The following is a 16,836-nucleotide window of genomic DNA, read 5'->3' as shown; positions in this document are numbered from 1 at the left end:
ATGATAATTCAGTTCTTGTAAAATCAACTTTATCTCAACTACTGTAACTATGTTATTGGTTACCGTTTTCTAGAGCTTTATCTTTGGCGGGAAAGCTCGTCGAAGTCGTACGTGTGCGTAACGTAGTTTTTATAAAGCATTAAAGTTTCTTGTCGTCAAGTTTTGTAAACAGTTAGTAATTAAATTTTACAATGCGTAAATAATTGTAACTATTGTTGTATTTTTCTAAATTGTAAAAATTGATTTTTAACAATAAATGCAGGATTAGCGGGCTATTACTATTTGCGTTTTGTTCCTGATAGTTTTTAAAAATGATCTATCCTGTTATTGATATAAACACTAATGGAATCCTATAATGAAATAGCAACTAAAACATATCGTTATTGATTATTCGACTATAATCAAACGTATATTTTGCCACCAAATAAATAGACGTTTGAAAAGATTATGACTCTAGCAGTTTCGTGCATTTAACGTAAGACAATGTTTTAAACAAAAAACCAAACCCACAGACGCAAACCCATGATGAAAGACCCGTAGAAGAATATTATGTTTAAAGTCGGAGTTGTAAATTAGGTACCTGCTCTTTAATTTTTTGTGAAAGTATCTCGGCGTGAATCACCGCGAACCCATTTTTTTTATTTAAAGCTTTTAAAATAGTTTGCAGATCAAAAATACGGTAATTATGGGTTAAATAATGTCCAGTTTTTTTTCTGGTGCTGTCTGCGATGTCGTACGTAGCCGCTTGAAATATTTCTTTTTTCGTAAATGTTCCGATACGATATACATACATCACAATTTCAATACGGCCAACTTTGAGACATGAGATCGGGGTCGCAATTGTTTTGAAAAAGCATGTCTTTTTATCTTTACCTTATTATACATGAACGTGTTCTTTCCAGCAGAAATAGACCGGACGATAGTGAGCATTACCTCAAGACGAGCTACGCGACCGTGCCGCCTTCATATTAGGACGTCTCTATCCCATGATGTGCAAGCGAAGCAAATTGTCCCTTCGAAATAAAGTGACACTACAAAACTTGCCTGCGCCCCGTCATGACCTATGCAAGTGTAGTGTTCGCTCACGCGGCCCGCACCAACTCGAAACCCCTTCAAGTTATTCAATCCCGTTTTTGCAGCATAGCCGTCGAAGCACCATGGGTCCTAAAGAACGTGGATCTCCATGATGACCTGGAGCTTGACTCAGTCAGTAAGTATCTACAGTCGGCATCATTGCGCCACTTCGAAAAGGCGGCACGTCATGAAAACCTTCTCGTCGTGGCCGCCGGGAATTACATACCCGATCCAGTAGACCGACTGGTAAACAGTCGACGTCGCCTTAAACACGTCATTACGGATCGTCCCGATCCACTAACAGTGTCTTTAGGTACTTCAAGCACCGGTCACCGTTCTCGTCGAACCCGTCGTTTGCGACGAAGGGCTCTACGAGTTAATTAACCCACAGACACAGTCCACTGAGTTTCTCGACGGATCTTCCAGTGGGTCCCGTTTCCGATGCGGTGGTAGATTTTGCGAAGCACTGTTCTTGCTAGGGCCAGTGTTAGCAATACTTTCGGTTTGAGCCCCGTGAGCATGTTAGGGTGAAGCTGAAATAGCCTCTCAAGGCTATCAGCATAGGTAGGTAAAAAAAAAAAAAAAAAAACATACAAGCTCAAGACAATAATAACTGAACCTGCAAATTTATACATTTCATTCCACTATTTTTTTACCCTACCTATTCGCTAATGGCATAAAGAGTTATTCCAGATACGCACGGACGGGTAAGTAAGCTCACGGGCTCAACCTGAGAGAATCTACTAACACTAGCTCTAGCAAGAGCAGTGCTTCAGAGAATCTACCACTGGATCGGAATCGCGACCCACTGAGAAGATCCGGCGAGAAACTCAGTGGGCGTCGTTCCACAGTTGAAGTCGTTAATGAACATTTTTTCGGCTTATATATTATGTATATACAGTGCTGCTCGAAGTCTGCGGTGAGTCGAGACTGAGCTTGAATGTTGCGTGCGTGTCGTGCGTAGTCCATGTGATGCAGAGCTGCCACGCCGGAGATGTGTGACCCCAAGCGTTGATGATCCGGTCGTGGGCTGCGATGAACTGTAACGGCGTGATGAGGCAGTGAAGTTGCGTGCCGTAGGACCAGGAAGCGCGGTGAGTCGGCTGCGATGGTCCTGTTGAGGCTGCGATGCTGGCTTGCTGTGGGACGACTGTCAATACGTGCTTTTATCTGCGAGAATGCGAGGATTGTGGTAGCCGAAGTTCTTGATGCGCTGATGATGAATCAGAAGGTTGCGTGTTCACATCACGTCGCAGGTCACCAGTTTGTAGGGATATATACAACAAAGGGAGATCTTCCGCCGAGCGGGTGATATTGCTCGGTAGACCGACGGTCCAAATGTTGTTGTTCGGAACTTGTATATATGCGCTTTATCTTGAAAATGTCGTAAGCGAGATTCAGGTATCTGTCAATTATCTTGCGTTGTATAATGGCTACCCGCCACAATTATATTTAATAATATCTATTAATAGAGTATTATCCATCAAAATGTGGATTCAAATCTAAACCACATCATCTGTTTCAGAGCTTAACACAAAGCGACTATATCCAACTTATCCCAATCTTACATTTAAATCATAGCAAGGTAAAGCATCTTCCAAAATCTTTTTTCCAAATAAAACAATATCAACTTTACAATACTATATGGTGTAAAATAATTATGTTTTATGTCCTAGCGTCTAGTAAAATGTTCTAGCGTCGATGCCAAATATGGTCCACTCGGATACGGTCGATGAGCCCATCTCTGATTAAACGAGCATATAATTAATCACGACTTAACTACCATTAAAGGCATAAACTGCTAACGACTCATCTCGTTCAAGTCATTCAAGTGTTGACTTTTGCAATGGTTACGCAGTCATTGCATGTTCAGTATGCATCATGCGAAATGAAGTTTTTTTTTTTCGCAAACGATTTGCACAGACGAGCTTAGATAGTGGCTACTGGTTTCTTGAGACCGCATATTTGTTGCATTGCTTAGACGGTTGATGAACTCAAGGCCCACCATAGATTAATAACTTAATATAAATTTTAGGCGGTCCACCTCGTTGTTTTTTTTTATTGCTTAGATGGGTGGACGAGCTCACAGCCCACCTGGTGTTAAGTGGAGCCCATAGACATCTACAACGTAAATGCGCCACCCACCTTGAGATAAAAGTTCTAAGGTCTCAGGTATAGTTACAACGGCTGCCCCACCCTTCAAACCGAAATACATTACTGCTTCACGGCAGAAATAAGCAGGGTGGTGGTACCTACCCGCGCGGACTGTCAAGAGATCCTACCACCAGTAGTCGGTGGATAGCTGATCCGTTGCTTTACTAAATAAACTTTAGTGCGCATTTAAATGCGTTTGACAGTTGTCCTTACGTCGAAACTTCAAAAAAATGCTGCTATGAAGAACACATCTAAATAAATTACAAAAATTCCTGGTACCAACCCATATCCCGTATCATCGTTTATTTGCACGGAGATAAACTGAACAAACAAAACTAATACAACGCGCATGTTTGCTCGGCCGATAGATAACCGCTTTGTTACCATTGTGGCGTGCTTTGCTTGTACAGACCTGCGATTCGCTTATAGGTACGTACGTTAGAAACAAAGTTACATGATTATGAATCGGGATTTAAGATTACAATGTATTTGTAAAATGTATACCTATTACAAATAGATAAATAAATAAATATTTACTAATAATCACGTCACGTTAACTGATCCCTTGCTATGTTCGTAAAGAACTTGTCTTACATGTACCAGATAACGGAAATAAATGTAAGATTTTTATTATACACATACATATATTTAATATACATCCAAAACCATGGAAAAGACATTTTATATTTATCGTACAAATATCTTCCCTTGGCGGGATTCGAACCTGCGACCCCCTTGTGTAGTGACCATGTCACTTACCACTACACCAGACGGCCGTTAATTATTATTTTTTTATTGCTTAGATTTTTACTGGTGGTAGGATCTTTTGTGAGTCCGCATGGGTAGGTACCACCACTATGCGTATTTCTGCCGTGAAGCAGTAACGCTCGGTTGAAGGATGGGGCAGCCGTTGTAACTATACCTGAGACCTTAGAACTTATATCTCAAGGTGGGTGGCGCATTTACGTTGTAGATGTCTATGGGCTCCAGTAACTACTTAACACCCGTGCGGGCTGTGAGTTCGTCCACCCATCTAATCAATAATAATAATAATATACCGTAAACTGTTCTTTCCTCAAAGACAGTTGAGTAAAGAAGAGTTTTTTCGAGTCTATTGTCAATCAATTGTTATCAATTAATCACACAAACAGCCATTGAAAGACAGTTAACTCTATCTAATTGTCTCTGGAATGTTCTAAAACAATCTCACTATTACTCATTCATAATTAAAATCAAACAATAATGAGATCATCATCACACTTCACGTACTATAAAAGGTCTATTTTCTAGAGGCAAAAGTCAGAACGTCTTATAATGTTAGTGTGGATAGTTTTTATTCTCCACTTAGTTAATGCATCATGTTATAATAAATCCACTGTATTTAATTGCTTATGGCATAATGATTCTTGTGAGTATTATTACTAAATAATTAAAATAGTTACAATTTATAAAATTATACGTGAAATGATTATGTTGTTTTGTTGAGGTTCAATTATAATTATTTTATCTATGTACATACATTGTTACTAGACAACTCATTCAAATCTTAAAGTTATTGTTAAAATAATTTAAGAAACAAGATGACTTAAATGAATAGTTTTACGATGTGCCTTTCGCATTAAGTCACGTTCAGAAAATCCTAGCTACTTGCACTAAAATTCACAATACAACAAATCGGAAGGTATCGGAAAAGCACCAAATGCCTTTGAAGGCAGTAGTCGGCAACCCAGGGTTTGCGAGCCCCATAAAGCTCTTTGACTCATTAACTATGGCTCTTACACGAAATGTTTAGTCCAGGCACGGAATATTACTTATTATTTTGCTTGTAAGAGACGAGTAAACATTTTTAAAAACAAAGCTATAAAAATATAGGTATATGTTTAAAAAAATGGCACTTTGAATAGTAAATTTCAATTGTCTAGACTATGTTTGGCTAATTTGGTTGACAAGGTTACCGACCACTGTTTTAACTCAGGTCCGAGACATTACGAACCTATCGAACGGAATTTAGAGCAATATTATATAATTAAGTTGACCCATTACTTTAATAACGATATTTATATATTCTTTTAAGGATAACTAGATGATGACCGAGCTTTGCTCGTATTTTTTCTGATAACGCCATCTTGTTGTGTCTTTAAAGCGGTTAGTTGCCCTCAATTAAGAAAAATAGTATTATTATTCGGCAATAGATGTCGGGAAAATTTGATTATTATCAACTCTTCCGGACATCTATTGGCGAATATTTCTATTGAATTTCTATTGAAAACACGAAAAATAGTTTTAATATTCGCCTAAAAAACTCGAATAAAACAACATTTTAAATTTTATGAAAATCGTTGGAGCCGTTTCCGAGATTCAGATTATATATATACAAGAATTGCTCGTTTAAAGGTATAAGATAAGGTAGAGAATAATTAACATGTTTTGTAAATTCGACGCCGCTTTAAAGGCACATCCTCTGTTCGATCAAAATACCGTCTTTCAGTGTTTAGCTCATAAATAACTATAAAATGCTTAGGCGTCGATGTCTGCCCGGACTGGATGGTGGTTCAGGTGAGCAATTGCTCTGAATCTTATTGGAGAGCACGAAGAACTTGCGAGCATCCAGAAGAAGTACTAGTGGGAACGATTTGCGGATTCTCCAGGTGCGACTGTCCCGGAACAACGGTTCTGGACACTGAAACCGGATACTGCTACGACGTGGATAACTGTCCAACGAAACATGGACTCTAGGTAATCGGAACCCTTAAATTAGTACATTGTGTGTGTTTTTCTACTACAAATTGAATAATAACTATCTGATGAACTCATCTTTGTTTAATACTTCAGTATTAAATTTTATTGCATTTTGTTTATTTCACTTTTACACTAAACACATTATTGCTAATTACCCGAGCACAACAATGGCGGAGAATTTTAGGTGCGTGAGAGCAGACGTAGACACTAACGCGCATGCGCACTTGTACCCAGGGAGGAAAAGTTACACTTTCTTGCCTGTACAGCGGGAGGAAAACCGAACTTTCGGCGTAGGTAGGAGAAAAAAATTATTGAGTCCTACTGCGATATATTTTTGATAGAAAATCGTAACTTAAACGCGGTCTTGCGTTCTTATTTCAAGTGCAGGATAACAGATATTGTGATGCAATAAACAAACTGTCATATAGCTGGCTTGAGTATAATGCGAAGTAGTTCAATCCAGAGTTAGAGCTCTAGTTATTTAGACACTATAAAACGAATGTAAAATGTTCTATACTTAACGGCCCCAAGAAACAAAGGAAGCTAAATAGGACAATACTTCTATCGCGCGGATGATGAATTACTAAGTACTTGTACCAGCGGAGGCAGTGATTTCCACACATTTCCCGTGAGGCCCACATCTTTATTTCTTTTTATATGAAGATTGGTTGCGGCAGCGTATTCTGTATTAGGCTCATGTTTCGCTGTGTATTGTTGCCTGGCACTTTTGACGCCGTTGCCACTCACCGTTATATACTAATCTATACTAATCCGCATACACTGACAAAGAAGTAAAAAATCATATCAGCAATACAAGGACTCATTCACATCCACTGCTTACCATTATACCCGTTCGTCTATAAATAACTGTGCCGACTAATTTAATGTGAAAGCATCTAGCACAATAAATGAATTACATTCTTAACAGTGTATTTTTAAAAGTTTTACGAGTGATGTAAAAAACCTAATATACATATTATCATTATCATCATTAGCCTTAGCAAACGAATGAATATTGTCGAGTTGTTGCAGGTCGCGGGAGTCGCGGGAAACGAAGTTGTGTGAATTGTTTTATTTTGTTAATTTAGCGTTTCTTCAGGCTTAAATGTGCAATAGCGATAGTTTATTAACTTTAAGTATTATTATTATTTAAGTACACAAATATGGGAAAATGAATCAAAATTACTAGACGTAGTTTCTCTAAATTTTCCAAAAAGTCCACTGTTAAGTCTCAGTAAATTACCACCATTTTCCTGAGACTAGATTCCATCGTTTAACATGTAATTTCATCAGATTTCATCCCCATTATTTTCGTAAATTAAAACTTCTTTTCATTTCGTTCCTTATAATTTTTCATAAAACAGAAACAAGAGCTTAGGCTGTATGGTGTCTTATCTTTGTCGCTCTACATGAAAAAATGGAACTACGAAGTACTGAATGAATAATGTTAAATTATTGGTTTATGTTGAAGTGGTGTATCCCTTTTTTACAGTCGGGAATGATTCGAGTATTTCAGAATAAGTACCATACCACAGAACGTTAGCAGGGAACGAGTACAAAATAAACTTTTTTTGTAAAATGTATTTTGTTAATACTATATTAAATAATTTTGTTTGATTCGTCAATTGGACAGGCAAAGGGAAGGTAGCCTATACAGCTAATCTTTTGCACTTAAAGCCAAAGTCGCGTTCGTTGTATGCTAAGTAAAAGGTAGCATTGGCAAGATAAGATGCACGGGATTGAATATGTTGGTTTTTTACTCTTTGTAGAAAATGTGGTGAAGTTATCGTGTCCTTGATTTTTTAACAGGACACAATGAAATGTCGCACAGCTTGTTGCGGACGGGGCAATAAAAAGGTAGCAGCTTTACAATATGTAGCGTGTGGCTTACAGTGGCGGCATTCGCGGAATGGTTCGTGGTATATGAGTTACAATAGTTTCTTCATAACACGTAGGCTGCAGTGAACTCGTTTGCAATAATGAAATGAAATAAAAAATGTTTTAAAAGTGCTTTTGATTCATTTAATAAAACGATCCAACCATAATAATAATTTCTTTCTCAGCCCATCTACGTTCCCAATACCTTTAATAATATTCAAGCGTTTTTTAATACTTTTATCTATCGTTATGTTTCGCTTTTTAGTGTATTTATAATACAGTCGGATTTTTTCAGGTCCCAAATCACTCCTACAATGGTTTTCTCTCATATTTGTCACACATCACTCGGAAAACATTGCTCCTTGGACAGCTGGATAAAAAACATTGTTAAACCAAACAGGTCTAAAAGGTGCTGTAACTAATGGCCGTCCATTAATTTAAAAGTAAAAAATCTAAAAAAAAATATTGTTTGTCCGTTCCGGATTCACATTTCCATTTTCCGTAAAGTATTGGAAAATCTAATGGAACTTGTAGTTTATTTGCAACATTTTTATCATTAACGAGTTAAATTGTACTTATTAATTAAAATCATGATTCGTTTATGTCTGAAACAATTTGGCAACGAAAGTAAATTAGCAGTTTTAGCACTAACAGATCCTTCAAAGAGCTTAAAATGTACTAGTACATTCAACTCAATCACTAGGAAATATGCCATAAAACTGAAGGAAGAAACACCTATAGGCACAGAAAAAATATATTACGGAACATTAACACCTCAGATAAAGGCCATAAAAATATTCTCTTTATGCACAAGCATAGCAGGTATTGCTATTCAACCTATGTTAATAAGAGAAGCATCAAGCATAGGAAGTACTTCTTTATTGGTAGCCATATGTTCAGTGGTGGGATTCTTCACGTTTGTAACTCCAATACTGCTGCATTTCATCACCAAAAAGTATGTTACCGAAATTTACTACAACGCTGAAACTTCGACATACAAAGCGATTACAATTAATTTCTTTGCAACAAAACGAATTGTAAGTAAAACTGCTTCTCAATGATATTTTTTACTATGAATCAAAAACATTACAGCTTATTCCAATATGCATAGAATACTGTAAGTTTTTGGCAAAATTTTATGGGATGTCATTAGGTATCAATATATTCTTAATAAACACTGGTGTAGACATAGTGTGTGATTTATTCATGTGTCTGAAATCACTTCTCAGTTGTAACCAGGTCATTAATTGGTGGATTTGGTCAGTTTGTGTCTTATCTACTTTTACCTTATAAATATTTGTCATTTTCTTCAGCATATCAAATCAGTGTCTGTGAATTAGTAATTAAGTATGTTCCCGAGACCCATAAAATGAGTAAGATCTGTTTTGAATGTGGAATAGAATATACTATGTTTAATCTAGCTATCTACTTATTTTATTAACATATCAATTTAATTTTTTTTACAGCATGAATTCAAAGTAGAAGATGTATTTGTTCCCGATGTACCAGGAATGTTCACTACTATGCATGCTAATGGCAAGCCGCTGTTCATTGAAGCACGATTCTTCAATAACCCACTGCACTATGCAAAGATCATGGGCTATGATAAGCCAATGGATTTTAAACTAGGAGAAACGCAAGAAAGTAAAAACCAAAAGTAAATTGTTATAAATGTTTGTAAGTCTTAGACTCAAAATATCAGTTGTGGTTCAAATTAAAGGTTAGTTAAACAATTATTTCTTCTATGAAGATTTTTTCCTTTCATTTCAAGGTGTGTGGCACTGATGACAATGGGTATCAAAACCTATTAACAACCAGACCGAGGCCACCCTTATGTGTTAAAAAACTAAATCACTCATAGCTAACAATCTCCAAATTGAATTCTTTGTAAATGACATTAAGTTATAACTGGAGCCCATAGACATCACATAATAAATGCCAACCACTTCAAGACAGAGATTGACTTTGAGGTACAAGTCTCAAAAATTCAAATGTAAGGTTGTCACAACCTTTGAACTAGAACACCATGGTTTGTGGCAGTCTGGATAATATTACCTGACTCATTATTTCAAATAATAAATTACCACTCAAGAATATCGAAAATACAAAGAACAAACATGGACACATTTTTAAACTTTGTTTAAACCATGATTGAAATAACAGGTCCTAAATGTTATTTATTATGAAAGCAACACAAAAAATGGATGTAAACTTGTGATTGTTAAATTTTGAATACCACCTACCTTATTGATTATCCTAATGTTAAAACAATAAATATTTATTGTGTTAATTAAATATTATTAATTAATTGTTTATTGTGTTAATGAAACGTTCACAATAATTATTTATTGTGAACTTTCTATTAATAGGGGTCATGCCAATGTGTGGTTGAAAAATGTTTCTTAATTACTAAAATAATATTGTGAAACAATGTTATTATTTATTACAAATACTTGTAAGGATTAAATATTATTGGAATAGAACCATGTTTTGTTTTCTATATGCAGAATTCTCTAGTAGAGCATTCTGCATATTTATAGTACTAAGAACAATACAATGCTAATGAGAATATGGTAATTCTCATCCAAAGAACCCTTCTAACCACCCACCAACCGCCCACCTTAGGTGATAACAGTAGAGAGTTTAATTACAAATTTCAGGTGCAAGAAAAGTTTTTCATTCAGTTAGCGATAATCAGTGGAGCATGGATGAATTCTAGAAATGTTAGGACATATAAAGATAATTATGCAAAGAATAATTATGATGAAGAACTAGCTGACCGGCAGACTTCGTAGTGCCTCAATCGATAAAATACCTAAGCTTTTGTATAAAATAAACTTAAAACAAACAAAAGGAATCCGTCCGACGGGGGATACATCAAAGGAAAAACAAAATTGTTATTTTTATTTAATTCCGAGCATTTTCATATTTATCTACCTTTTAAACCTTCTCTGGACTTCCACAAATAATTCAAGACCAAAATTAGTCGATTCGGTCCAGCCATTCTCGAGTTTTAACGAGAATTTTGAATTTGAATTTGACTAAGTACATGTGTACTGTTTCTATGCTTATTTTTCTGAAAATTTATTTCGTTGATCACCTCTACTTATGGTTAACTGTAGGGCAACTAAAAATAGTCACAGTCACAGTCACAGTCATCCGGCCCCAATTTAGGATTCCGTGTTATGGGTACCAGAGATTGATAGACATACTAAATATTTTTTTATTGCTTAGATGGTTGGACGAGCTCACAGCCCACCTGGCGTTAAATGGTTACTGGAGCCCATAGACATTTACAAAGTAAATGCTCCACCCGCCTTGAGATATGATCTAAAGTATTCTAAAGTCTCAGTATGGTTACAACGGACATTTTGACTAGACAGAATTTAAAATTGTAATTTTTTAATTCCTAGAAACACAAAAGAACATTTTACTTTATTAAACTTTACTATTTTTAAATAGTTCAATTGGAATGTTATTATGTATATTGTATAATGTATATTGATTTATATTTACATATCTATAATTTAAACTCAAAATGATAATTATAAAAAAGTATAACCTCAATACATGCCTTTAGTTATTAAAAATAATAAAAAAATATACTTAGCAAAATAACTATGTAAGTATTATAAAATATGAAAAAAAAAATTACATGAAAATAAAAATATCGTCATAAAATAGAAGCAATACTTTAACAGGAATGTTATTATTTTGATTATACTTAAAACTAACTAACAATCACAATCGTTTCTGCTGTCTCCATTTTAGCATGTACCTATATTATGTATGTTGTGTGTGTCAATTCATTGGATAATTGGATATATCAGTCTCACATGTACGGGCAATGTGTATAGTCAGAATACTTAAAATTGCATATAGTGTAATTGTATTTTATCGCATCATTTTAAACCGGAAGTTGGTGTTAATTAATAATACTTTTCAATTTATTCGAAGTTTAAATATTCGACGGTAACACGATTCTTAATCAGTACATATTCTATACATTTTTTTCAATCCTGTATATTATGAAAGCTAATCTAAATATTATTTTAAAACCCTGTTACAGTCCATCACTCTTCATAATATGAAGAATCATAAGTACTTTCCTCTCTCGGTAACTTTTATTGTTTAAATCATCTCACATTCAAATAAAAGTAGCATAGGTCCTTTCAGAACATTGTTAGCGATTTAGATATATTAAAATAAACTTATGTTAATAAAATAATATCATTACTAATATAATATCAAAAGTAAAAAGAAGCTGCTTTGTGATCGCAAATTAATTTATAGATATCATATGTCTTCACCGTGGAAGTCAATCGTTACTGTAGCACATAGACATCTACAACGTAAATGCGCTACACACCTTGAGATTTAAGTTTTAACTAAGGTCTCAGTATAGTTACAACGGCTGCCCCACCTTTCAAACCGAAACGCATTACTGCTTCACGGCAGAAATAGGCGGGGCGGTGGTACCTACCCGCGCGGACTCACAACACGTCCTACCACCAGTAATAATTACGCAAATTATAATTTTGCGGCTTTGATTTTTATTACACGATGTTATTCCTTCACCGTGGAAGTCAATCGTGAACATTTGTTGAGGACGTATTTCATTAGAAAAATTGGTACACCGGGATTCGAACACCGGTGCATCGCTACACACGAATGCACCGGACGTCTTATCCTTAAGGCCACGACGACTTCAGAACATGTTTCATTAATTCCAAATTTGAACGGGTTAGCTGCGGGGCATGTGTCACTGGTCCGTGTGTTCGCTCCGGGAGGTCACGCGGCGAGGTCAGTCGTAGTGCAGAGCGTTGTCGGCGTCGGCGTCGGCGAGAGCGTGCGAGGGCGAGGGTTTGTCGTCGGCGGCGGCGGCGAGGGCGGCGGCCCGCGCGCGCGCCCTGCCCGCCCACTCCACGCGGCAGAAGCACGCCGTGCCGACGGACGCCAGCGCGGCGAGCACCACGAGCTGCACCGACAGCAGCGCCTTCGACGAGTAGAAGAAACACGCCGCCGCCGCCAGAGACTGGAAATATTTTTATGTTTTTTATTGCCTTTGTAGGCAGACGAGCATACGGCCCACCTAATGGTAAGTGGTCACCGTCGCTCATGGACGTCAGCAATGCCAGGGGCAGAGCCAAGCCGCTGCCTACCATTATCACCCGTTACCATTGTTATCATCCCAACGTTGGTATGATATACAAATCAAATAAAAAAAAAAAAAATTCAACACAAATGGAAGTACACACTTGTTAAACATCAAAAAGACCTACCGCCAATTCACAAAAACTAGCCTCCGTCCTCCGGCAAGAAACTCAGCGGGCATGTCTTTTTTTTTTAATTATATTTTTTTAAATATTCATTTTTACAAGATGTGTTTTAACATTTATAACCGTAACAATTATTGCAATATTGAAATCTTGCAAACTGAGTATCACTACATAGTATAAAACAAAGTCGCTTTCTCTATCCCTATATCCTTATGTATGCTTAAATCTTTAAAACTACGCAACGGATTTTGATGCGGTTTTTTTTAATAGATAGAGTGATTGAAGAGGAAGGTTTATATCGACGCTTGAAAGGCAAACGTGACTAAGCGACAATGCGTGAACTTTACAGCAGACTAATTTAAAGTTGAAATACCTAAAAAAAATCTATTTTAACGAATCTAGCTGTAGGATTGAAACGATTTTAATAGACCTAGACATATATATTTTTTTGCGCTACGAATATGGTTATTGCCTATCATTTATGTACAAAGCAGTTATTGTCGCTTAGTCACGTTTGCCTTTCAAGCGTCGATATGTATATTAACATCCATTAAATAGTGGAGAAACCAATAATAAATTACAGTTTCCGAAGCGAAGCGAGGGCGGGTCGCTAGTCTATATATAAAAGAGAATGTATGTATAAATGTATGTATGTATGTTCACCTAAAACTTGAGAGCTCTTTTGCTTGTATATAAGAAGCGATATGACTTGGATGAACTTAGTCACATAAGTGACGGATAGGTGGCGCTGGTGTTAGTGATTTCTATCTTTTCAACCTTAAGTCGAATTGATATGAAATCTATATATGTATATATGAAAGAGAATGCATATGTGTGTATGTATGTTCAGCTAAAATGATCTTATGTAGTTAGCTTTCAGAATCTTCTTATGGCTTTTATACGTAAAATTGCATTTTGTTGAGGGCGAAGCCGCGGGCGCAGCTTTAAGTAAAAAACTTTTATTACTGGTGGTAGGACCTCTTGTAAGTCCGCGCGGATAGGTACCACCACGCCGCCTATTTCTGCCATGAAGCAGTAATTTAGGTTTGAAGGGTGGGGCAGCCGTTATAACTATACTTGAGACCTTAGAACTTACATCTCAAGGTGGGTGGCGCATTTACGTTGTAGATGTCTATGGGCTCCAGTAACTACTTAACACCAGGTAGGCTATGAGATCGTCCACCCATCTAAGCAATAAAAAAAAAAGATTGTTTCGAAGCCGCCCGAGCCAAGCCGCCAATTGTTATTGGTATACATTGCCTATTGCTGCCCTAAAACTGTCCAAAGTTACAAGTTGAGAAGTAGTAACACAACTTGTAGCTTTAGACAGTATGTTGTATTGAGTTCCCTGCCTCATGTCTCATGGAACGTCGCGATGTTCACGCGTCTAGACATTTTAATATACACTTCCGTCACCGGGTCGGCTGCACATCCGAAGCAGTAATATAAACGAAACACTAAATGAGGCTGTCAGCGCAAAGGTGGCCTAAACTTACCGTAGTTAATATGAAGATCATAAGATTTCATTTTAATTTTACACTGCTTCGTAGGCAAAAACAATACCCGTAAAATAATGTTTACAAGGGCATCTGTTATCTATGGATGAAACTAGGGATAGGCCAGTTTTGCATGAAAACTTCTTATCGATGCTTGAAAGGCAAACGTGACTAAGCGACAATAACTGCTTTGTACATAAATGATAGGCAATAACCACATTCGATGCGCAAATATATATATATTTCTAGGTCAGTTAAAATCATTTCAATCCTATAGCGAGATTCGTTAAAAAAATTTTTTTTCAGGTATTTCAACTTTAAATTAGTCTACTGTAAAGTCACGCATTGTCGCTTAGTCACGTTTGCCTTTCAAGCGTCGTTATGTTTTGAATAAATTGCAGTATATAAATCCGAACATGAAAATTTGTGGGCTAGGCCACTTTTGCGCTGACCAAAAGTGCGCTACGACCACTGACCTGTGTAAACTTGAAGAGCGCAAACGCGGACGTGCTGTTATCCGAGTAATTGCCGCCGAGTATCGAGTAGATCTGAGTGTTGAAGCAAGCGTCTCCGAAGCCCAGCAGGAAGCTGCAGAACATCGCCAGCTCAGCAGACGGGGTGATGTAAGACACCTCGGACGTGTCCCCGAAGGGCGCCACCGTCGGCAAGTTAATGAAGATCAGGAAGAAACTGCTGAGGTGGATTATGAAGCCCATGATGACGATGGGATCGCGGCCCCAACGTGTGGTCTTGCTTCCCAAAATACCGAACAAAGCCCCGCCTGTAATTAAAGTATATGAATCGTTTTAATTTTTCACAGATTACCCACATTATTAACAAATTTTATTTGTGAAAGTGCTAAGATGGTAGCGGCAGACAAATCTGTCTACCCTCTTTCTAGTTCACTTTAGGTTACCAATTGATGACATGAGTGGATAAAGGGGTAAAGTACCATTTTTAAGATTTTTGAGTTTTTACATTGAATGAAGGTGTTATGTGCCTATAAACCATATTAGACCTTAAAACTACGAATTTAAAGGCTATTTTTAGAAATTGCATGTGATGTACGTGAAAAATATACAAGTAATAAAAGCTTTTTTGCCCGTGTTCTCAAAATTAACAAATTGTATCATACACCCTTCATCCACTCATGTCCTCAATTACTACTTGAACTCCACTAAAACAACGTACAATTATACCGCAAGTATTATAACTACCCGCAGTTGTTGGTCTACCGGTGACCACATCGCTTGCTTCACTGCCGAAGTATCCAGAACTATACATACGGACATCAGTGTGCTTAGTGCGAGTTTTTTAACGTTCTCGATAGCGTAAAAGTTAACTCATATTTGTATGGAATGAGATTGTTTGCGTATGTTCGCCGCTAGGGGCGCTGTTCCAAACTGTATACAAAATTGGCTTAACTTTTACGCTATCGAGAACGTTAAGAAACTCGCACTAAGCACACTGACCCCAAACTTATTTCATTGCAACAATAGTGAGATTTCTAGCTCATGTTCAAAGAGGGACGCCATGAGCCGTGAGCTTCGACCAACTCACTCTTTGTGTCTCTCTCTGTCTCTCTTCAACACCCGATACATTGTAACAGTAATAGAAACTCACCGAGAACTTCGCCCATTCCAATGAACACCCCAGAGAGCCCGACGAGCTGCTTCGCGTTTTCCCCCATCGCCAAAGTGAACCCGATACTGGGACTGTACACGCCGCTGAAGAACGAAAGCTCGATTCCTGCAAGTAGAACAACATTTAATCGGTTTTACGTGCGCACTGACTTTTACTGGTGGTAGGACCTCTTGTGAGTCCGCACCGGTACCACCACCTCGCACATTTCTGCCGTGAAGCAGTAATGCGTTTCGATTTGAAGGGTGGGGCAGCCGTTGTAACTATATTGAGAACTTTGAACTTATATCCCAAGGTAGGTGGCGCGTTCACGTTTGTTGGTGTCTGTGGGTGGGCTGTGAGGTCGTCCCACCTAAGCAAAAAAGAAAAAAATATGATTTAACTATTAAGCTATCTATAGCTAGCTATAAGCACACTGTAGTGGCGAGCATCCAACAATCGAAGGGACAATGTTTCTAATTTAGCCCGAGACAAGGAAAGGCCGTCTTTAACATCCATTCGCGTCGGATTATTATATGTGGTAATAATGTCAGCGATACTACACAACTAGTGTATATTTTACAGTATTACCATTT

General features: G+C 37.3%; 2 protein-coding genes across 4 annotated transcripts in view; one reads left to right on the top strand and one right to left on the bottom strand.

Moving 5' to 3' along the window:
- Positions 1 to 4,500: 4,500 nt before the first annotated feature.
- On the top strand, positions 4,501 to 10,328 carry LOC101745764 (transmembrane protein 70 homolog, mitochondrial). 2 transcript variants are annotated; one of them, XM_038016787.2, is made up of 4 exons: positions 4,501 to 4,636; positions 5,750 to 5,964; positions 8,141 to 8,882; positions 9,312 to 10,328. In XM_038016787.2, exons 3-4 carry the CDS (start codon positions 8,436 to 8,438, stop codon positions 9,504 to 9,506), a joined length of 642 nt encoding a protein of 213 aa, XP_037872715.1. In that variant the 5' UTR covers positions 4,501 to 4,636; positions 5,750 to 5,964; positions 8,141 to 8,435; the 3' UTR covers positions 9,507 to 10,328. The 2 variants fall into 2 exon arrangements, with proteins under 2 accessions (XP_037872715.1, XP_062529300.1); XM_062673316.1 differs by having other exon boundaries at positions 4,517 to 4,636; positions 5,750 to 8,882.
- Positions 10,329 to 11,273: 945 nt separating this feature from the next.
- The window catches only part of LOC101746005 (UNC93-like protein MFSD11), a 39,688-nt gene continuing 34,125 nt past the window's right edge, over positions 11,274 to 16,836 (bottom strand). For both annotated transcript variants that reach the window (XM_038016784.2, XM_038016785.2), the window contains 3 exons: positions 16,244 to 16,369; positions 15,097 to 15,401; positions 11,274 to 12,880 (listed from right to left, as the gene is read on the bottom strand). In XM_038016784.2, coding sequence (XP_037872712.1) covers positions 12,650 to 12,880; positions 15,097 to 15,401; positions 16,244 to 16,369 — 662 coding nt within the window. In that variant the 3' untranslated portion in view covers positions 11,274 to 12,649. The remainder of the gene's footprint in view (positions 12,881 to 15,096; positions 15,402 to 16,243; positions 16,370 to 16,836) is intronic.

Source organism: Bombyx mori, chromosome 17 (assembly GCF_030269925.1).
Source record: "Bombyx mori chromosome 17, ASM3026992v2".
NCBI lineage: Eukaryota > Metazoa > Arthropoda > Insecta > Lepidoptera > Bombycidae > Bombyx > Bombyx mori.
Note: the sequence above shows the minus strand (reverse complement) of the source record. Positions and strands in the feature narration are given on the sequence as shown.